At 47.1% G+C, this 23,375-nt stretch overlaps 1 protein-coding gene across 2 annotated transcripts in view; it reads left to right on the top strand.

Moving 5' to 3' along the window:
* RIF1 (replication timing regulatory factor 1) overlaps positions 1–23,375 on the top strand; it is a 424,226-nt gene that overhangs the window by 338,568 nt on the left and 62,283 nt on the right. For both annotated transcript variants that reach the window (XM_086957241.1, XM_086957240.1), the window contains one exon: positions 5,968–9,126. In XM_086957241.1, coding sequence (XP_086813367.1) covers positions 5,968–9,126 — 3,159 coding nt within the window. The remainder of the gene's footprint in view (positions 1–5,967; positions 9,127–23,375) is intronic.

Raw genomic sequence — 23,375 nt, 5'->3', positions numbered from 1 at the left:
ACAGAAAGAGACAAAGGACTAGAAATCGGGTTACTAACTGGGGCACCAGAAAAACCTACTGAAACATTAGTCAAACCAGACAAAGGTGCGCCAGGGAGTTTAGAGTGCATAATAGAACTCTTCGCAGCACCAGTATCCAACAGAAAAGGCTCTGACACACCTGATGTAATCACTTCAACATAAGGTCCACTCTGATCTACTGGAACTGAAACAACTCCCTCTCTTTGTCTATGGCTGTCCTAGCAATCATTACCGTCCATATTCTCACCTTCGACATAGTAGTCGTCAGCATAGTACTGAGTCGTCCTACCAGACGCACCATTCTGCTGATCAAAACAATTCATCTAATTCTGTGGAGGAAAGGAACGCACATTCTGGGGGAACACACCACGTCCCCTACCTCCAGGAGCTTGCTGAACACCTCTACCTCTCGCACCAGAAGCACCATTCGCGCGCTGTAACAGAACCGGACAACTATTCTTAAAATGACCCTCTTCTTTACAATACGCACACTGATTAGGGCCTACAGGAAAACGCGGTTGAGAAGACTCGAACCTTTGCGAATTTCTCTGAAACTGCTAAGGTTGCTGATATTCACGCTGATTATTACGAGGCGGATACGCTTGCTGCAAAAGAACCTTCGTCTTCAGATCTTTAGTCTTCTTGTCTGCTCTATCTTTCTCATCCTTATCCCTATTTTCATAGTACTGTGCAGTAGCCAATATCTGTGCCGACGAAGAAACAGCCCTAGAACTCTCTGAATCCTTTCAACTTAGTACACAACTCGGGAAGCAAGTTATGCACAAACTTATCAACAAACTGTTGACCACCTTCCGTACTCATGTCTTTACCACTATGGTCAATAAACGGCTCTTCAAACCTAGTGAAGAAATCAGACACACTTTCATCGTTCTTCTGCTTACATGCAGACAATTTGTCCCAGTTTACTTGCATAGCAGGCATTAAAATCTTCATGTAAGTAATGATCCTACCAGGAAGTGTACAACTAAAGGCTCCGGTTTAGCACCACCATTTTGTCGACCATCCGCAGCACCAATATTATTCCATGTGTCCCCTAACTCCTGCGCATGATCAGGGTGACTAATCAATCCCCATAAAGGCTGTGGAACCACATTTCCAAACATGTCTATATTGGCTAGATTCATAACACACAAGTTTGCAGTCTGTGATAATTCCATATAGTACCCTGCAGGATTTTTACGGGTGTCAGGTAAAGTCTGTTTAAGAGCCAAAACTTCAGCTCGCTTCCACGGAACATGTACCCAAACACGCTGAAAATGAGCCGGCGCAGCTAGAATACCATTAACGGCATCGGCCTGAACTGCATCTTTCCACACTGGAGGAACCTCTCTCATCGGATATTGTCGCACTTTTCTCCTAACAGAAGGATCAGGCTCAAACAACGGCTGAGAAGGAGACTCGCTCCTAAACGAAAGCAGTGTCGCTACTGCTCTTTTCAACGTCGAGACCCACAATCGTACCCTTTGCAAACTCTAACTGTACACGGAACAACTCAGACGGAGTCTGTCCCAAATCACCATCTTCCCATTCTTCACGAAGGAAAGTACACATCTTGTCCTAAACATACCTCTACTTCGGTGCTTCCCATTGGCGGCAGACATCCATAACAGACTCTAAATCATATCTTAAAGAATTAGTAACCCATTTATGCGCTAAATGATCCAATACTGCCCGCTCTTCGGGACCAGGCATTTTGGCTACGCAACTGTTTACGCGCTGAAACAGGGGTCATACGCCATGACCCAAGGAAAGGAGACAAACGACCAGTAACAGTTTCAGTCATTCGCTGTCGAACAGAAGGAGAAGTTGACATAAGAACAGGAGGAAAAACAGAATGAGACAAAGTATACGTAGAAGTAGTATCAGAAGGAGTATCAGAAGAAGTAGACCATACAGGCGACAAAGTCGTAGGAATTAAAGACTAAACAGGTAGCAAAGTCGGCGGCCCCTGAGAAGGCTGCGCCAGAGGAATAGGAGCCAACTGAAGAGGAGCTGGCAGCTGTACAACAGGAGGCAAAGCAACCGGAGGTTGCGCAACTAAAGGTTGCGGAGGTGCTGTAGCACTCTGCACATAAGGGGGTGACTAACTCAACAAATGTGACACCAAAGGATCATTCTCAAGTTCCTTCGTTGCACCTTGCTGAAGAGGTGGCATGGCTGGATAACATTTATCAATCTCCATTTTACGTTGCCTGTGCAACTGCTCACTCACTTGTTCTTCGTTATCTTTAAACTGTATAGCAGCCTGCATTATCGAGATACCCTTCTCTTTTATTTCTCTTCGCTAATTTAATTTCTTTGTTTGGCTTCCTTTCGCCAAAAGCAGAAAGAGTCATACATCGCCGGCCTGGCTTTCTTCTTAAACATTTTAACTTCCAGATTATCCAAAATCTCCGTGTCATAACTACCATATTGGGGCCACTTTAGGACACCATCCTTCCTAGTGTAGCGAACCCACACTTCATTATACGTGATGGGGCCCACGCCATGTTTCAAATAGAGCTCATAGGTTGGAGTTCCAATTGGAGGCACCGGACACGAATCCTCCAATCGGGAATCCTTATTAAAAATATCTTTTCAAGTCTGCTAAGACCAGGCATCTTCGATCACTAGTCGCTTCAAACTTCAAGGGAATATCGAATACGATAGTCTCGCGAATACACGAGTCCCTCTGCTTTAGAGCTTGCAAGTTCCAAATCAAAGATCCCAAGGGATACCCAAAAACTAAGGACTGGGAGACGCTCCACTCATACTTAACTGAGGTATCGATCATGTCACCAGAAGACCCGTCTATCGTCTCGCTCTACAAATCGTCAAAGGGTCCAAAACAGGGCGACAGTCAGGGCAGCAGTCCTTCGTAGCCGTCGGAAAGCGGGGAACCTCGCAGCAAAGACTTTCGGACCACGACGACATACAGGGGTCGATGAAGTGGTAGGCCTTCCTCCAGAATTTTCACACTAAGCTCCTCACGATCTTCAGGCTTGGACCGGTACCGCTGAAGTCGCCCTACGTTGGGCGCCAAGTGAAGAACCGGGTTTTAGAACCCAGCGGCACCAGGGGCACGCCCAATGTCTTCGGGTTCACCTGTCTTATAATACAGAGACACGGGATACTTCTCGGTGACGTCAAAGATCACATTTTTTGGCTGCAACCAGGAACAAAGGTCTACGAAGCACAACACGGGTGGTTCGCTAGAGACTGCACAATTTCGTATTGCGAGACATCGTCTTTTATGCCAAAAATCCCATTTCTGACTAGCAACAATTATTTACAAACTATCCAATCACAAGTGACATTGCAAAAGGTATCACATAACGACAAGCCCACTTTTCAGTTGCCCAGCCCACTATCAATTACACGGGAAAGCCCAACATTCTTGCTCGGACAGGCCGGACAAACCTATAATAAAAGACCTCAACCCAAACCATAAATAGGCCATAAAAGAAGGAACAGAAACCGATGAGAAGCAAGATAGAAGGGTGTGTGCGTGTACCATAAACTCAGCAATGTCCTGCTCTTTGATCTCTATCTTGACCAGCTGCCGAACAAGGAACTCGCTCAACAAGTTTAGCTTCGGGCAATGGAGTCAGTTCGCTCAGGTCACACAGAAGTCAGCCAAAGGTGTATGTGTCCCAAAGACTCGCTCGGCCGTAGTCCTCGGCCTATGTGAGGGCAACCACAAAATGGCTGCTGTACACAAAATGGAACCCGAAGGTTCAGAACGAAATCCCTGAATACACAGTGAATCCATCAATCGAACATGACTAAAACACTTGTACATACCGCACTCGTCATTTGCGGTCGCACTTGTCATTTGCGGTTCGCTGTTACCAAAATCGGCACGATACGACTACCTTTATAAAACGGGTTCAAAATTACGGAACCTCAGGTTCCTGTCAGAGATGTGGCCACCTCCCAGACAGGACTTGGTGTATTGAAGTGCTTACCAGCACCTCAAGATTGCTTTGAATGGCACATTTGGAGCCCTCCTTGCATACTCTAATTTGAGCCAGTTCAGGGAGCCCTTGGCTCCTGCTCTGGTGCAAAACCGGACAAAAGACAAAGAATCCTCCCCTCTGTCCAGACTCTCCTCTGGGAGGGACCCTTTAGTTTTCCTACCCTTTCCCTAGGGTACTTAAGGGTTTACCTGGAGGTTGCTCTTCAGATTCGTCGTGAAACCACTTCAACCTTCTGCGCACCTTGGACTTCGCTGGACTTCACCTGGAACCGAGACTGCACCAAGGAAGACTCCTGCTGCTCCTAGTCTTGTTGTTCTGCAAGTCATCTTCGTCGTCTGTGCCGCTGCTTCATCCAGTTCATCTACAAGCTCATGGGGATGAAAGACAAATGAAGGAATGTCCCTTGGAGTGGAGGAGTCTCTTCCATTCAATTGCAGATACCGCAATGAAGCGGACGGTCTGCTGCTCCTTACGTCTCACAGGCTCCGAAAGGCTCAGCAACACAGGTGGTGGTTCTGCAATTCCCTCTAGGCCTAACCTGTCCTCTCAGCAAGTTTGATGCCAGTATCCCTAGCCTGAACGTACTTTAACAGAACCTCTGTGCACTGTCGACTTGCTGTTGCCATGACTAGTTGGCTTGGTCCTCCAGGGATCTTCGTGCTACAAACAGTTCCTTCCTCCAGCATCTTCCTGCCAAAATCTTCATTCTCCCCGCATCTTCAGCACCCTGGGCCTGCATTTTTGTTTGGGGAGCTGCTAGAGGTCCTCTTGTGTCTCCTTTGCCCTCTTGAGGGTCTTCCTTGACTTCAGTAGGCTCCCCCGCTTGCTTGGGGCTTGCTCGGACTCCTGCACTTGGTGAGTCCCTAGGACCTGACTGGTCCCAACGCTGCACCTGTCCCAGCACTGCACCTTTTTCAATTATCACGTCTGTTGCTGCTGCAAAGGCTTTTTGGTGACCCTGCCGGACCCGGACACCCTGGTTCTAGACTTCCGACGTGGGGCAGCTCGTGAACGGCTTCTGCTGCAACATGGTCACCATCACCCTTCCTGCATCTTTCGTCCTCTGTGGTCATTGGTCTTCTGTGCCCCCTGGTCACTTCTGAGTGACAGACTCTATCCCCTCTACTTGCATGTTCTCCTCTTCATGAATCCATCCTTGGATTTTACCAGACTCCTTATTTCGCCAGCATCGTCTTTGTTGAAGTCTTCCATTGTGGTCTATGGCGGTTTCCGACGTCACTTCCCACCTATGTACCCGGCTTCCCTGTTGTAGGTATCCTTCTTCCTGGGGTATCCACGGATGGGGTGACTCCCCAACCTTCAGTCTTCCACTGAGCTTCTTCAGTGTCCACTTGGAAGGGTCCTTAAAAACTACACCACAACTTTCCCACTGACTTCCATTGAGTACGCATCTGTGTTTCCACTCTGCCCACAGCCTCCGTGGGCTTCCTAGGTACTTGTCTCACATGGTTCCTTGGACCAGAAGACTGGGGACACAAGTCCCAACTTCAGTCACAGTTCGCATTCTACTTCTTTAGTTTATGGTTTGGTCTCCCCCTGGAGACCACTGTCTTATTTGTGCTTACCTGTTTACATTTTAACTATTGTGCAGTTTCCAGGTAGGAGATATGCCAATGTGTTCGTGAGTGTGTATAATAAATATACTTATTTCTAGAACTACCCTGTGTGGTTGTGTTTTTTTTAACCTACACTATTGGATTAGTTATTTTAAAAGAAGCTGCTTAACACTCCTTCCGGACTAAGCCTGAAGGCTGCTTTCCACAACTAGAAGAGCTTTCTATGGTTGTCTAAGACCACCATCACCAAAATCACCATAAGGGTTGTCTGGATTAGCGCAGGGCACTTCACTTAAATAAGTGTGCACCATATACTAAGCTAGCCTTCTACACTAACAAACATTTACTTTCTTTGATATTAAACTTTCAATTATTTTCTTTTTCTGCAGGAGGATAAGATGGACACAGAAGCACCTGGAAGCAACAAGGACACTGAATGCTTACCTGAAGAGAAGATTTTGGATGAATCGATCCATAAGGAAGAAAATATGTCCATTGGTGGAAACACTTCAACTGGCAGTAATAGCTCTGTGTCTTCTGATGTAGTTTCTGACACACCACCACCGCCTGCAAGTCGAAGACTGTCATTCATCACTTTAGAAAAGTTTGACAGTTCAGGGAATAAACAGTTTAGCCCCTCTTCAAACAAATTCCCAGTGTCTAACATTGTTACTGTCCCTGGTGTTAATAAATCGTCTACTGGGGCACAAGCAAAGAATGTGGGGGGACGTAAAATGGAGGAGAAAAATGTATTGGGTGCTAAAATTGTCAGGACTGATTCTTTTGGCTCAGGGCAAAAGTCCGACATGATTGAAGTTGATCGTCCCAGCCAAGTTGAGCTTTTAGCAAGCGGAGGTCAGGTAGAAGACTCCATGAACAGATCTACTTGTGAGGAACCTAAATCAATTGAGGAACAAATGAATCTTGAAGATGCTGAGTGTATTCCGGATACCCAGCAAGAAGAATCCAATGTAATACCATTAGAAGGGAGTGTTAAGGAGTCAAAGCGGGTCAATGAGGCACAGGCTGATATTGAATCTAAAGAAAACAAGCCTCCTGGGGAAGGAATTTTAGATCTGAAGAATAATTCAGATCTACCTATTCAGAATACAGCTTTGAACCAAATGTCACTCAGACGTTCAAGACGGCGATTAGATGTCTCAGAATCTGGTATTGATGATAAACAAAAACTTGACCATCTGAAAAAAGATGCTAGTCTGGGTGAACAAATGTGTGTACAAAATGCACTACAAATAAAAGGTGATTTCCAACCAAACAAACCTATACCGGAGAAGGTTGATGGACTTTTAAGAGGTGGACAGAATGAAAACTATCTGGTTGATAATAGTGATGCAGGTGGTTTTGGGAAAGATATCTTGAGCGATCGCATTAAAAAAGAAGTTTTGACAGATCTTCCTGAAAAGGTTTTGGGCGATCTCGGCAAAAACAATGCAAGTGAACCTGGTAAAAAGGTGGTTTCATGTGATCTTGCTAAGAAAAAGATATTGAGTGATCTTGGTGAAAAAAAAGATTTGAGCGAACTCTGTGAGAAAGGAGCTTTTCTCCAGGAGGACATTGGTAAAAGTATTGAAGGCTCCCTGAATGAGGGTAGGAAGGCTGAAACGTGCGATTCCCAGGATTTCAGTTCAGAAAAGGGAATTAAGGAAAAAAATGTGCGTTCACGATACCAAACAAGGAGAGCATCACTTATTTTGATCCCAGGCACAGAAAACTCCGAGTCTGACAGTTCTGAGACAAAAGAAGACATAATTACAAAAAAACGATCTAGAGGCAGATCTAAGGGTAGAAGCCCATTGGACCCAAAGAATGATGAACAGTCCCAAAAACAAGACCCCTCAGCTACACCTATTGAAGGAGATAAGGGCCCATTGCCACCTATGACAAATGAAGTTGAATCCAGCTCTGGGAAAGACAAAAACAATACAGAGCTATGCAAGACTTATGAGCTAAAGGATCAAACCAAGACGAACTGCACATCTGTTAATGAGCCTGCTGGATTTATTGACTCCAATGAAATGGTGATTGAGCAACGTGCAAGTGAGGTTGAACCCAAAAGCAAAGTCCTCAAAAGTATAGGTGCAGACGTTTCTGACCCGGATTTTGAATCTGTGCACTCAAATAAGACCCATGATATTGTTCAGAGTGCTTCAGAAGATTTAAGAAAAACAGAGAGCCTGATCACCGAGCCAGCTATTGGTGATTTCTCAGCAGCAAGGTCTGATATCTTTAGTTCAGAGAACAGTGTTATTCCTTTGGAATGTCAACACAAAAGAAGCAAACGGTTGCGGAAGTCAAAAGGCTGTGACTGTTGTTCAGGTCAGCTGCAAGAAAAGCCACTCATTGAATTAAAAAGTTCAGAGAAGCAAGACCTAAAGCCTGTTAACCACAACATAAAATCATTGTCTGCCAGTGCTTCTGCTGTCGAAGCAGGCGGCATTGAAGGGGAGCTTGAGGATAGTGTTTTTGCGGGACCCTCTGCAGAGAGCACACTTCTGCTTTCAAGTAAAAAGCCACACTTTTTTAAGGAGTCTGATCAAGCATCTAGTGTTAGCTCGGATGATGAAATGACTGTTGTCCCTCGGATTACTAGCAGCGAGGACAGTGAGGAAGCAGCGCTGCTTTGTGCTACGCATACAGCAATAGCTTCTGTGGCAGAACTTAAAGAACAAGACGACAAAATATGCAAGCCATGCCCTCCAACAGGAAGTGTTTCCAAAGAGGCGCAGGAGAAACATATTGTTACTCTAGGGACTGAGTGTGATCAACCAATTGCTCTTGTACAGGAAGATAAAGTGACAACGGATGCTTTGGCTGACGAGATTTTGGGAGAAGCATTGCCCACAAACACAGCATCATTGATTAGTGAATGTGATCAAAATGAAATGGTCATTGACAACTCTCCAACTGTTTCTAGCTGTCTCGCCACAAGTGAGGTGGGGGGCAGTTTAACTGCCAAAGTTCAATCAGACTCTGCAGTAGTTGGGCAACTAGCTTGCGAAGAGCAAGCTATGGACATTGCAACTACAGAAGGACAATTTGAGGAAAAAGCGCCTTTGCAGCAAACTGTCGTTGGCACTGCAACCTCTGGAGAGCAAGCTTTTGGGAGCTCTGTAATATCTGGAGAACAAACTGTGCTGGGCCCTGTAACTTCTGGAGAAGAAACAGTAGTGGGCACTGCACCCTCTGGAGAGCAGACTGTTGTGCCCAATATAACCTCTAGAGAACAATCAGCCTTAGACCTCCCAAGCTCTGATGGACATTCCATGGTCTGTGTTGACGCAACTAACAAACAAAGCACAACAGACTGTACAATCTCTGGAGGACAAGCTGTGGGGGACATTGACATTGTGGGTTCTCCCCCTAAATTGAAGGGACTTGAATGTGCTACTCTGGTCTCAATAAATGGAAGTCCGAGTGAATTGCAAGCCCGCTGCATCTGGTCTCCGTCTGCTTCTCCTTCAACCAGCATTTTAAAGAAGGGTATAAAAAGACCACAGGAGGATGAATCACCTTCTCCAGTGAACAAGGTAAATGATTTTGCCACATGTAATTTGTTTAATTTTGTAATGAAAGATGTGTTGATCAGAATCCTGACCTGTAGTATTGTCTTTTTTAGCATTAGAGAACTCTGCAATTCTCACAAAGATGAGATGAACAAATTGAGAGTGTGCCACCTATGGGAGTTTATAACTTGCCATCTGAAACTCTTTTACTTGTAATGGAAATAGTTTGCTGTGGAAATCTTAAGTAGGGTTCACAACAGTGGGTAAAAAAGTTTTCAACGTACAAAGACATTGAAACTAACAGATTTTCAGTCTTGGGAACATCCTACCCTACTTTCTGTTTTCTTGTAAAATACATTAGTAGGTGGCAGCGATTTCAGTCAAACGTGCACTAGGATGACTGAGTTAATTAGATTAGGTTTTGCATATTACATCCTATGTGCATGTTTTCAAAACTAATAAATGTAAAAGCCTATTGTATTTATTATGCAATTCCACACATCTGCAAAAGTACTCTATTGTTTAAATGGAGGATGAACATCTGTGACTAGAGCTTGTATTACTAGTAACTAATTTCTCCTTCATAATAACTTGCAAGCTTTTCTAGTTGCTGGATTAAATTGGGCAATAGTCTTTGTGAATGGGGAGCTCACTGCTGTTAGCCAGTATTTGCGCTTTCATAGATGCACATGTTTTGAGTTTGTGTCTGCCTGCAACTTGAAACACTTTAATACAATAATAAAATTGTAATAACTCATAAAGTACTTACAATTGTAGCCCACTTCACACATTTTAAGCCCTTTGACTCAGCCAATGCGTCAGCAAACTCTAGGCTTGGTTCGAGAATAAACGCAAACTGATAATTTTATTGCTCTTCAATGGATTCTTCAGATGAGTTCTAGATTCTTTTTATGATCTTGTGTGAAAGTGCTTTTTTGTGTACAGCTTTTATTTTTCAGCATGGGCGAAGTCCATTCTGTTTTCTCCTGGGCTCTAACAGAATTTTTTGATTTTCACTGATGGGACCTTTCACCTATTCCTTATGGATTTATGCTGTCAGTGGCCACAACTTTGCTCTGTTCATGGAATGCTTTTTAGCCTTTCTTTTACATTGTTGTTCACAGGCATTTCCTATATCCTCAGACTGTTCTTGTTTTTTGATGTCTTTTCAGGATTTTTTTCTATCATGGAACACTGTTATGCTGCACATGCTGCTTCTGTTTATCTCTTAGAAACTGCAGGTTTCTCCGAGGGAGGATGACTTATCGCAGGACACGTCTTGGCTTCTGCCTGCTACTTGCTGTGAGCTAGGAAAATTCACAAGGGATTCTACCACTATTTTGATGATCACGTACAGCTGTCTCCAGAAATTAAGTGTGCACTGATAGCTAGCTAGGGCTTTTGGGCATGGTCCATAGGCCAATCACCTGCAAAGCATGCTACTATCAATAGCCAGCTTGTCTGTCATCTTCTTGCCTGGCTTGTCATCAATGTTCTTGCTTTCGTACTTTGCTTGTCCCTCTCTGGTTACAGGATCACATTGACCGTACGCCTCATCAAAACTTGTTGGATCTTTTGGTAGACAGTGGTCCCTTAAGCCATAGATCTTGCTTTATATGCAACAACGAGTAAGACAAAAGATTGGAATGAAGCTACACCACAAGAAATAGTTGTTTGACTACAGAGGAAAGGGGGAAAATAAGCGATCTGAAAATCATCAGAACTGAAAGGAAAAATGCCAAGTAAGTAAAAACTGAAAATTGGGAGCAGACACAGCCTTGAAGTTTCCAAAAACACAGACACAGCCTTGAAGTTTCCAAAAACTGTGGCAGAGCTTTTAAAATTCTGCACTTACTTCTTCCTTGCACCTCCAGATCCTGCCCCTGGGCCGACTGCACAGCGGATCTAACGCTTCAGCGGAACCGCCTGAAATCGACAAACAATTGCTGCCGCCATTGACGGCGAGGTACGAGGCCACGCCTACTCTGAGGCCACGCCCCCCGCCCTTTCTCCCCCTTCATAATATGTGCATACACCGGACGCACAGCGGACGAGCGCAGCGGGCGCGCCTAAGGCAAGCCCGTCTTCGCCAGGACATCGCCTCTCGCCAGTCCCCCTGGACGTCCCCCATAGGAATCCTACCTCTACGATAGAGATCTCCTCATTTCCTTGAACCCTGGGCGGAGATGTGCGGACACTACAGGTACCCTTGTCCATACGCGCCTCCAATGTAATTCCTGCCTCTTCACTACAGCTAGCCCTCGCCCTACTCGGCGTGATCGTGACTCGCCACAACCTGCCCACCTTACGATCCTCCAACTTAACGTTAGGTCACTCACGAAACACCACCTTGAGGTCAACTCTCTCATTCTGGAAGAAAACCCCGACATCCTCTTCCTTTGCGAAACATGGCTACGTGATGGTACTTCTGCCATACCCAACCTCACGATTCCAGACAATTTCCATATATCTACCTTGAATCGAGATACACGAGGTGGAGGCATCGCTGTAATTTACAAAAAACAATTTTCTTGCACTTTCACGAAGGAAGATCTTCCGGGTTGTGAGTGTTCGCACTTTAAAATCACAACTAGCCCACATTTTGCGCTGACAGGCCTCTATATCTACCGCCCACCTGGATCAGCATCTAAATTTATCGAAGCCCTTCTTGAAACAACTAACTCACTAGTGACTAAATCCGCTAACTTCACCATACTGGATGACCTCAACCTTCATCTTGATATGTATAACGATGCCACTATCAAAAACTTCCTCACTGTCCTTTCGGCCCCACAACTTGACTCTTATTCAGGCCCCAACTCACTCAGCTGGCCATACCCTTGATCTGGTATTCACTAATATCCAGGAAATCACGTCAGAGATACCTATACCGATGGGATGGACAGACCATTACATCATTAAACTGAATATACCAGTCATTGAACTAGCGCATAAAACCCAACCTACCCGCCGTCTAAAAAGACCTTGGCATAAGCTATCCACTAGTGACTTCCACGCTACCCTCTGTGAATTCCATCAAGAGACCGACCAGGACATTAACATGACCTATGGCGCTTTCAACGACTGTATTACGGGAGGGCTAGACTCTCTCATTCCTGCCAAATGGACTAAAGGGCGTACCTCACCCTCCAATCCATGGTACAACACACTCAAATCTATGCGTAAGGACTGTAAAAAAGCAGAACGCCGCTGGAGAAAAGAATACAACAATGGGGATAAAATAAACTACCTATCAAAACTAAAGATATACCACAAAGCCATTCGAGCAGCACGCGCCGCCTTTTACGCAGACCAAATCAATTCAAGCTCTAACCCAGCCAAAATAGTTTTTAAACTGGTTCAAGAATTGCAGAGTAGCAGGTCTCCTTCCCCCAGCATCTCGTCCGCGCAACAATGCGAAGACCTCGCCACGTACTTTGTAGAGAAAGTCCAAAAAATCTACAGATCCTTCCCTCAACATTCCCCCAATCCTACCAACCCCATCAATCCCACCCCCAACTGTACCACCTTAACTCACATCCAAAAAATCTCCTACGATGACCTTACAAAACTGTGCAGAAAGGTTAAATCTGGCTCCCCTGCAGACCCTATGAGGCCCATTCAATTCCTGGATTCACTCACCTTTTTTCTTCTTCCATAGCTGCCATGTTAAATCTTTCCTTTTCCTCTGCTAAGGTCCCGACTGCGTGGAAACAAGCCTGGGTTTCACCCATCATTAAAAAACCCACCCTGGACCCTTCTAAGCCGGAAAATTTCCGACCTATCTCTGCTCCTTTGGCTATCCAAACTTGCAGAGGCCCATGTAAATAGCATCCTTACCCAACACATGGACCAAAACAATATCCTGGACCCATCGCAAAATGGGTTCAGACCCGGCCATAGCACGGAGTCTGCTCTCCTGGCTACATCTGAACCTCTCCGGACGATCTTCGATTCCGGTCAAAGTGCTGCGCTGATCCTTCTTGATCTCAGCGCAGCCTTTGACACAGTATCCCACGACATCCTTCTTAATCGTCTGGAGACGGTTGGAGTCTCCGGCCTTGCTCTGGCATGGTTCGATTCCTTCCTCAAAGACAGATCCTTCAGAGTGTCAGCCCCCCCCCCTTTTTATCCAAACCCCACTCCATCGCTCAGGGAGTTCCTCAAGGCTCTGCACTTAGCCCCTCCCTCTTCAACCTTTATGTGCAACCACTTGCAGCAGTGGCCAAAGAGTGGGGTCTGACACTAGTGTCGTACGCCGACGATACACAGCTGACCATCACCCTCACGGAAGGTCCCTCCATCTCTGCCTCTAGATTCAAAGATGGTCTTGCTGCAGTGGCCCGTTGGATGACAGAGAACTGCCTACAGCTTAACGCCGGGAAAACGGAAGTGCTACTCCTGGGCAAAAACACCAGCCACTGGAACGAGCACTGGTGGCCATCTTCCTTAGGCTCCATTCCTCCTCCCAAGTCCCTAGTAAAAAATCTGGGTGTCTGGATGGATGCCTCTCTTAGCTATCAGACCCATACTAAGAAAGTGGCCGCCACATGCATTGGCTTGCTGAGGAGTCTTAGTCCCATACTTGGCTTCTTCGATGCTAAAGTCCGCCAACTTATCATCCAAGCGACAATCCTCTCTCGCGTGGACTATGCCAATGTTCTCCTCCTAGGCGCTAACAAAAGCGAAATAGCAAGACTGCAACGCGTGCAAAACGCAGCGGCAAGAGCCCTGGTCGGCCTCCCTCGCAGATGCTCGGCCAGAGCCACTATCTGCAAATTGCACTGGCTACCCTTCAACTCCAGAATACAGTTCAAGACACTCGTCATGACTTTTAAAATCCTCAAACTTGGAAGCCCTCTACTGCTACGTCATCTTCTCACCCCCTATGTTCCGCGTCGCAAACTCGATCCTCTAATCAGCACCTATTGAGTGTTCCCCGCTCTAAACTCTGTTGCGTTGGCGGCCGCTCCTTTAGAGTATTGGGAGCTAAGCTCTGGAACGCCTTACCTCTAAACATCCGTTCCTTAGATAATCTCTCCACCTTCCGAAAGGCCATTAAAACTCACCTGTTCCCCTCTCTTTAGCTCTCCTCTCTCCCTGTCTACCTAGCTCCGGTAGGGCTTCTGTGGCTTCTATAGCCCCGGGACGCCTCTTTGCTGGGGTAGCTGTTTGCGCTTTACCAAAACCATAGAATAGAATAGGAGTGGGGAAGACCAGATTAACCCATGGAGCTAAATGGATATGGCTACAAATATAGAATAATAGTCAATAAAGTGAATTCAAACTGATAGTACTGCAGGAAAACAACCAAAGAATAGAACCACCAATCAGGCTTGATTCACAAGGATAAATGTGAAAGTACACACATGCACACATTTTTCGCAAATCACAAGCCAGGGCTAATACTATGCCTGCAAAAGTCAGGTGCAGCGTTCGAGGCATACTTTTGCAAGTCCTATGACCTTGATGCTACCTATTCCTCCTGTGCAGGATTGTACATAGCATACAATTTCACAGTGAGGACGACAGCAATGTGCAAAACTACTTTCATTTTGTCTGTTGAGGAAAGTTCCTAATGGAGAAAGCATTTCCCCTAAATCTAGGTCTAGAGGTGAAAATTTCCTCTTACCATCCTAGTAAAGCTGTTACTCCAGCCCTTGGCTGGAATAAATCTCTGGGAATTTCCAATGTGTGAAAGGGTTGAATTTCTGTTTGTAAATGCTGTTGAATTTACATGTGGGTGTTGACAAATTTATAAAGCTAATCACACATTTTTCTGCCCTCTTCACTCCCCTTCTGGGTGAATTTACTACTGTAGACTTCTCTGCACTCACTGCTGAGAAATCCAAACTGCTAAAAACATTCACTGGGGCTGGGTTTCAGTTCATCAGTTCATGGAAAGCATAAATGTATCTATTCTTGGATGGAAACAAATGTTCCCTAGCAATGTTTTTGTAGACCTATAATGCCAGAAGCAGATAACGAAAAGGGAATGAGTATAAAGTTGTGTGAAGAATCAGTTTAAGAATTAGGGGTATTTTTTTTTTTTACTTTATTTGCAACAAAAACAAAGTGGTGGTCAGTACAATGCGGAAATCCATTAGCCACATACGTACTATAAGAAACTCAGTATACACATTGCCTTTTCAATACAGAACATTCCACAGCCGGACAATCTCAATATCAATTCACAATGTAATCAGCTCGTCAATGGGTGTAATTCGGGGGGGCTCACATATGGTACCTCGATAGTCATTCCAATTGGACCACACCGCCACCCATTTCCGGGAACAACCCAGTGCCATGTACTGTCTTTTCCTGCATCATGCACTAGTCCATGTTCTTCTTCCAGGAATTTAGTGTCGGAGGCGCTCCTGCCCCCCACAGCCTCGCAATGTTTCGCTTCGCCATTGCCAATCCCAGCGTCACCCAAAGCTTCCCCCTCGGTGGCAGGTCCGTGGGCTCCCAGATATTCAAAATGCATCTCTTCGCCTCCTGTCGCAACTCCACCCCCCAAACCTCTTGCATACAATCGAGTACCCGTTTCCAGTAAGTCTGCAGCACTGGGCACTCCCACAGTATATGGAAGAAGGTTCCTACCTCCCCACACCACCTCCTGCAGAGTCCATCCACACTACGGCCCATCTGCATCAGCCTAGTGCCAGAAACGTAAACCGGGTGGAGAATTTGCAGTTGAATCAATCTAAGTCTGATATCGCTACCTCCCTGGGGGATGCCAGCACTCCCCTCCACCTCGTCTATTTCGAGCCCATCTGCCTCCCATTTTCCTTTGAGTTGACAATGGATCTGGGGAGTGATTGATAAGTTTCTTGTATGTGAGGAAAATGGCGCGCTCTGGGAGGTGGCCATCTAGCAACCTATCCTCTAGGGGGGGAGGACTCTGGGGGCTGAGTCCCAGAGGGGATGTTAGTCTGAAGGGAGTGCCTAACCTGGAGGTATCGAACATATTCTGTCTACGCCAGATCGTAGGTGCGTTGGAGCGAAGCAAATGGCACTACCCCATCTGGACCCCATAAATCCCTAATGTGGGAAATCCCTATTAGGTCCCAGTTGCGGAACCCCTTGGTGCGACCCAGAGTGCCCAACCTTTCGGAGACCCATAGCGGGGTAGCCATTGTTAGTGTGTTAGTCCACCCCAGTTTTCGCTGTGCTATGTGCCATAATTGGACAGTGTTTCGTGGGCCCAGTTAGTGAGTACCTGCCAGGCCGGGAGTAGAGTGCTGCCTCGAGGTTGCCGCCCGGAAGGAGTCATCGATCTATGTCGTATCCCGGATCGCTTCCATCTGAGTAGGTGCCCTGGTGTATGGCTGAGATATGCGCAGCACAATAGTATTTCCGGATGTCTGGGAGCGCTATGCCCCCATCAAACCATCCCCGTGTGAGCTTCTCCAAGGATATGCGGGGCATTCCAGTCCAGAAAAGTTCTCTGTGTTTAATGGTCGCAAAGTATGACTGCGGGACGAAGTCCTGGTAGTTTTGTAGAGCTTAAAGGAATTGCGGCAGCGCCATCATTTTGAAGAGCGCTGACCAGCCCAGGGGGGACAGCGGGAGTTTCTGCCAAGTGGCGGAGTCTTTTAAGCCGATGTAGAGGCAACAGCAGATTTTTCTCATACCTAGTGGTTTTCTCTTTGGAAATAAAAATTCCCAAGTACATGAACCCGTCTGTGGCCACCTTAATCGGGCAGTCTCGTGGGACAACTGGAGGTCTCTGTGAAGAACATATAGGAGGGACTTGCCCCAGTTAGTGCTGTACCCCGAGTTTCTTCCGAAACTGGTGAAAATGTCTAGGGCTACAATGAGGGACTTTCGAGGCTTTGCAAGGTATAGAAGGATGTTGTCCGCGTAAAGCGAAATCTTGTCCTCCCATCCATCAGCCTACCAGAGCCCCTTCAGAGAGGGATCCTGTCTGATCCAGGCAGCAAGTGGTTCCAGAGAAAGGGCAAAAGGCAGAGGTGAGAGGGACACTCCTGTCATGTCCCTTTCCCGAAGGTAAAAACCTCAGAGGTTTTGTTGTTCACCGTGACCTGGGCCAGAGGCTCAGAGTGAAGGAGACGCACCCATCCAAGGAAGCTAGGACCAAAGCCCAATTTTTGGAGGACTGCCATTATATATGGCCATTCCAGAGTGTCTAATGCCATTGCGGCGTCCAGTGTTAGACAGAAATTTGTCCTAGACATTGATTCAACATATACAGTGTAAAAATATATTTAAATTATTCTTTTGATCACCATCTGATTAAATCCGTTATGGTTGATGTAAAGCAGAACACAACAAATATATTAGCCCGAAATATCAATTAGTACAAGAGAACACACTTAGAGCAAAACAATTGTGTCTCACCAAAGTCCGAGAGACTTGCTTATTTAATATATGCTTAGAAAAATAACCGATATAAAATACAATTATTTACAACTGGGTTCACTGTCAAATAGTGTGCACAGAAAAGAGTGATAGTAAGTGCTCGTGTGAGTAAAGTGACCAAGAAGGTCTATTAGAGAATATAGATTCTTAAAAAAGGAAACTAAGATTTTTAATGTGAAACATGGGTGAGCCTGCCCTGGATCCTTAGGTCGCAAAAAATGTAACTCTTTCTTGCTGGCACGTGATTGAATAGTCCTCCGTATTTAAATAGCACGAAAGACAAGAGAGAGGGGGCCGGGAAAATACAGGTACAGGCTCAGGGGAAAGGAAATTGTCGACGTTTCGACCCAAAAAAGCAAACAGGGTGACTGGTTTCCTCAAGGACGTGTCTTAATCAAGACGGGGGGAGGGTGGGGACTCAATGCGCACGAAGACAAAGTAACCCCAAAGTCAGTAGGCACCCTACACTGGTGTGCCACTTGTGCGACCTTAATCTGCACCCAAAAGCTATGACTCAAGCTGTTCCAGTGTGCTGGGTTAGCACCACGAGACGTTCCATATGACTAATCCAAACAGTAGATTTGAGATGTAACTTAATTAGCATCAAGAGACCACGAATCTCGTTCATTCCGGGCATAACGGCTTCAGTTGCAGCGTTGTGGGGACGGATCCAGGCTGACGATTTGTGGTTTCTTGATGCTAATTAAGTTAGCAAGTGGGACATTCCGGGGGAGCTCCCCTTTTAGGCGGCCATCTTCGCTGGCGCCTGGCCACGCCCCTCAAGGGGTAGTTTTTTTATGCTCACCTAGAAACCGGTTTCTGATAACTGCAGATTTCTCACCTGTTGAAAAAACACAGACGTCAAACTGGATCCTGAAACTTCAAAGCTTTCACATCGCTGGAAAGGGGCTTTAGCTTCCCATTGCTGCCGGAAGTGGTGTCGCGTGACATCACCGAAGCCATATAGCACCTTCCCTGGTGTAACTGTCACGGTCCAACATTGTCTCAGAATCAGGGTGATGCTAAAAAGGGTTCCACCTCCAGCTTTCCCCGCACTCTGGCTATAGCAACTTAGAGTACGGTGGTAAGCAGGCGAGGGATAAAGCCGGGGCGAGGAACTGTGGTGGAAGGGATGCCTGTAACAAGAACCACACATTAGTATCAGGCTCTCCACTGACTAGGGTAAAATGCTATCAGATTATACAATCCCTACCTGATAACTCAGGCGTCAACTCCCCTTCCTTAGTATACTTGAAAATGAGATAGACTCTCTCATTAATGGGATGGTATCCCTGAAAAAGATAAAACCCTTCGTTATTCTGTTCTCTGATTTGTACCTCCCTATAGAAGACAACCAACTATTTTGCATACATACCATGCGTTCTCACCCCTTTGGAACTCATGAAGAAATCCAGCACCCAGGAATCGAATACTCAAAAAATAACAGAAGATGGTGCTAGTGCTCCATACAGCCTGCGAAGTTATGAGGTTAAATACCGGTCAATTCACTCCGTTCGGCGATTCATCTGATTTAAATCCCAACTATCAGATCCGTGTTTCTGACCAGAATTCTACCCTGAGATCCCCGGTCACGGGACGGGGCAACTACAGCGTCTCCCGACCAGGCAAGTGACTAAATGTTCCAGTCTGGACTCGGGAGGTGCAGATCCGGCATCTACCGACCAGGCAAAGTTCCTTACTCAACTGCAGACTCGGGAAAGGAAAATCCGGCGTCTTCCCGATCCAGCACCAAATGTTCCACAGAATCACTCGGCATCCCCTTCAATGTAACATAACACCGCAGCCACGGGCTACTTCAAAGACTTCCATTAGGACACAGCTAACAGGGCAACGCAGGAGCAGAGCGTTCGCCATTACCAAAATCAAGACACAAGGACAAAATCACGTGCAACGCACTAAGTCTCTCACATGAATATATGGCTCCTACACCTCCTCCCACAACAGATGGCCTTCTGGGAGATGCAGTTTGTTGTATTCAGGTAGGCACACCTCGAATCCTGACAGTAACAGTGTGAGTTTCCCCTTTTCTGCTCCTTCAACACAGATTTGGAGTTGGCTCTACCCGAGTCGTGCCATATCTGTAAGGGATCCTCAACTCCGGTACCTGGAGCGCGAGCACAACTCTAAGTCGTGCTCCGGGTGCCTGGCTATGGCGCTGAAAGCTTTGAGGGAGCGGTCCCTAAAGCTAATAGCGGCCTGGCATCGCTCCATTTTCCCTGGGGGTCTCATTCTCTGTCCCGGTCGAGAGGAAGGTCTGGGCACTGCTCCGGGAATCGGGAGTCCTCTGCCTCCCACTTGAAGTCTTTGGCTCGGTCACGAAAAAGGCATAAGAAGTCAAAGCATGCCTAAACTTCTCCCTGTCTGTTGGCTGATTTGATGGAGGACTTTCAACGTTCTAGGCCTGGTTCTGTAGAACCTGTGCCTTGGTCGGCTCCACGCTTCCCTGCCTTTCCATGAACCGGAAAGACTCACGCCCAACTTAAAGAATTTTATGACCCCATGTGCCTCATATTTGAGTGACCTGACCCTTCGGGCCCTGGAGGCTTAGAGGGGACTCCATTGGGTTCCGCTTCTCTAGCCGATGACTGTACCCCACCTCCCCCTCCCCAGTGCTTCCAGTGATGGATCGGGACCAGCGCAGGTCATGCCTCTGCGCCGGCCCACATGCCAAGACTCCTGGCGGGGCCTAGGCACCCCCGTGGCACCAGCCCCATTCTTATCCCAAACAACCCGAAGCGGGATCAGTGCCTACCTATGCCGATTCTGGTGCCACACGCACCCTTGGGTACTACATCGGTTCCTTAGCCTTATTTTGAAAGGCTAGGAATGGAGAAAGATTGGAAAGGGTAGCTGGACCCTTTATAAGACCAACCGGACCATGAAATGGACTGGTATGAGGAATTGGGTGAGACCAGTGGACTGGATACCGCTCCAGATTCTGGCCTGCTTCCTCCCCCTACCATGACTACGGAGGAGGGAGCTTTATATGCTATGGTGTAAAGAAGGGCAGCTGAGGTCCTGAACATTCAGCTTCCTTCGGTGGAAGTAAAGACTAGTATCTTGACAGAAATCCTGCAGCCAGGTGCCTCCTCCTTGGAACTCCTCCTGCCTTTAAATGAGGCCTTGACTAATGTCCTCTGGGGACCTGGTCCAAGCTCCGCACAGGGGCTCCTGTGAATAGGACAATCGCCTGCCAACATGGTCTGCATTGTGCAACCCAAAATGCCTCACGACCCACCCTACCCCCGAGAGCTGGGTGGTCCAAGCCTTTACCTCACAAGGCGCATTACCTTCCACACCCCCAGACAGGGAATCCAAGAGGCTAGATAGTTGGGGCAAGAAAATGTTTTCCTTCCCCCAGACTTGCTTTGTGCTTGGTGAATGCTGCATGCCTATTGGGCCATTACTCCTTCTCCTTGTGGGGAAACGGCTCCGTAAGTGCTGCTGCAGATCTGGGAGGAGGCCCCGGCCATTCTCTCCCAAGCAGTATCAGACAGGAGAGATGTGGCAGAGTTCAATATTATTAGTGGGCCTGATACAACTGACTCACTGGGCAGTCGATGTTATCCACTGTGACTGTTCGATGCCAAGCCTGGCCGAGAACTTGTTTTTTGGGGGATGCCCAGGCTTTTCTTATAGAAATGCCCTTTGATAGCACCCGTTTCTTTTGGAGACATGGTAGACATGGCCTTGAGCTCTTTAAGGAGTCATGGGCCACAACCAAATCCTTGGGCCTTTCAGTGGCCACCAGTCTGCCTTTCGCCCCTACAGAAGGGGCTTTCAGCTGTGTGAGCCACATCCCAGCCAGAAGAGTGCTCAGTGAAGGTTGTAGGACAGGTGGGTTCTTCGGATAGTCTGAAGGTGCTACTCCTTCCCCTTCGAGAATACCCCTCCTTCAATGCCTCCAACGTATGACCGAGTGACAGAGGAGCACCTAAACTTGCTTCAGGAGAAAGTTGGGACTCTCTTGGCCAAGGGTGACCTAGAGAGCGTTCCCGCGCCATAAGTAAGCTGTAGTTGCTGTTCCTGCTACTTTCTGGGCCCGAAAAAGAACAAGGGCCTCCATCTTATCCTAGAAATGTGAGGGCTCAACTAATTCCTCAAAAGTTCAAAATGCTCACTCTGGCTCAGGTCTAGTCTGCCCCAGACCCTGGATGGTAGTCTATTTTCACATTCTTTTCCTTCGTGCTCGTCAGCATTACCTAATGGTAGAGGTAGGCCACGACACTTCAAGCTCACTGTGCTCCCCTTTTTCAGCGTTCCTCTGGTGTTCACGAAGGTGATGGTCGCAGCTCATCTGTGTAGATCAGGGGTGCCAGTCTATCTCGATCTTGACGACTGGCTGTTGAAGGTGAGCTCACCCCAAACTGTCCTCTCCCCCCTCTAGACTACAGCAAACCTCCTACTTTAGCTTGGGTTCAATATCAATATGCCGAAGTTACACCTGACTCCCTCTCAGATGCTCCCTTACATCAGAGCTGTTCTGGACTCAGTGCAGTTTTGGGTCTAACACCCGACCGGCTAGTCCAAGATATTCAGGCCATGATACAGTTTCAGCCTCTATCCTGGATTTTGGTGAGAATTACTGAGGCTGCTAGGTCTCATGGTCTCCCGCTCGTGACACGTGACATATGCAGATGACCTATGTGGGCTCTGCAATGGGACCTGAAGTTCCAGTGGCGCAGCATCAGTAGAATTTCTTTGACATGGTCCAGATCTCGGGTGGAACTGCACACTACCTTAAGTGGGGGCTAACCAACCACAATTTGGTCAGAGGCAGACCCCTCTCCCTTGTAATGTAATGTAATGTAAAAATGTAATGTAATTTGACTTATATAGCGCACAAATCACCCGAAGGTCTCAGGGCGCTTGCTTAGGGAACCCGTCCTGGTATTCCCCTGTGAGATACCCCCGGCAGGGTATCCACAAGGTGAAAGCCAGGCATCCCGCCGCGAGGGGCCGTAGTGGAGATTAAGCAAGCTATTGCCCAGAGTCGCAGAGTGTGACCCCGTGAGTTGAGTAGGCACCGGCGCGAGAATCAACGAGTCCGTGGAATTTTGAGCCCGAGACCCTGCCGCGTCGGGAATCGAACCAAACCAGATCACAGTAGTGACAGATGCATCACTCCTGCTATAGGGTGGCCATCTGGGAGAGGTGGAGATCAGACTGGTCTCCAGCGGAATCAGGACTCCACATCAACTTGCTGGAGCTTAGATTGGTTTGCTTGGCCTTGAAAGCTTTTCTTCCATCAATGGAAAGCTGATTCAGGTGTTCACAAACCCCAATGTTGTATTGCAACAAACTGGGCGAGGTGAAGGACCCTTCCTTAAGAGTCCCTGTATCTCTGGACATGACAGGAACAGCTGGGCATATCCTTGGTGGTTCAACACCTTGCAGGTTCCCTCAAAGCCAGGATGCACTAACTCTGACGTTGATGCCTTTGGGATGACGAATGCCGTCTCCATCCGGAGGTGGCGCAAGGTATCTTTCAAAAGTGGGGAGACCCTTGGTCAGATCTGTTCACCTTTGCCGAGAATGCATAATGTCAGCAGTTTTACATGCAGGAGTTTCCAAGGCGGCACTCTCTGGCAGCGCTTTTCGTCTCGAGTTGAGCTCAGGTCTCCTGTACGCCTTTTTGCCAATACCACTCTTGTTCAGAGTGGCCAACAAGATCAGGAGTGGCCAGGCCAGTGTCATTCTTGTGGCTCTGGACTGGGCACAAAGTCTGGTGTCCCGAGCTTCTCCAACTGAACATCAAACCTCCGATCAGGCTGCCCCTTCGAGAGGATCTTCTGTTGCAGCAGCATGGGAGTGGTCTACCACCAAAACCTGTTGACTCTACACAGTCTTGCATGGACATTGAGTGG

The sequence above is a fragment of the Lissotriton vulgaris genome, chromosome 2_1 (genome assembly GCF_964263255.1).
Source record: "Lissotriton vulgaris chromosome 2_1, aLisVul1.2, whole genome shotgun sequence".
Taxonomy (NCBI): Eukaryota; Metazoa; Chordata; class Amphibia; order Caudata; family Salamandridae; genus Lissotriton; species Lissotriton vulgaris.
Note: the sequence above shows the minus strand (reverse complement) of the source record. Positions and strands in the feature narration are given on the sequence as shown.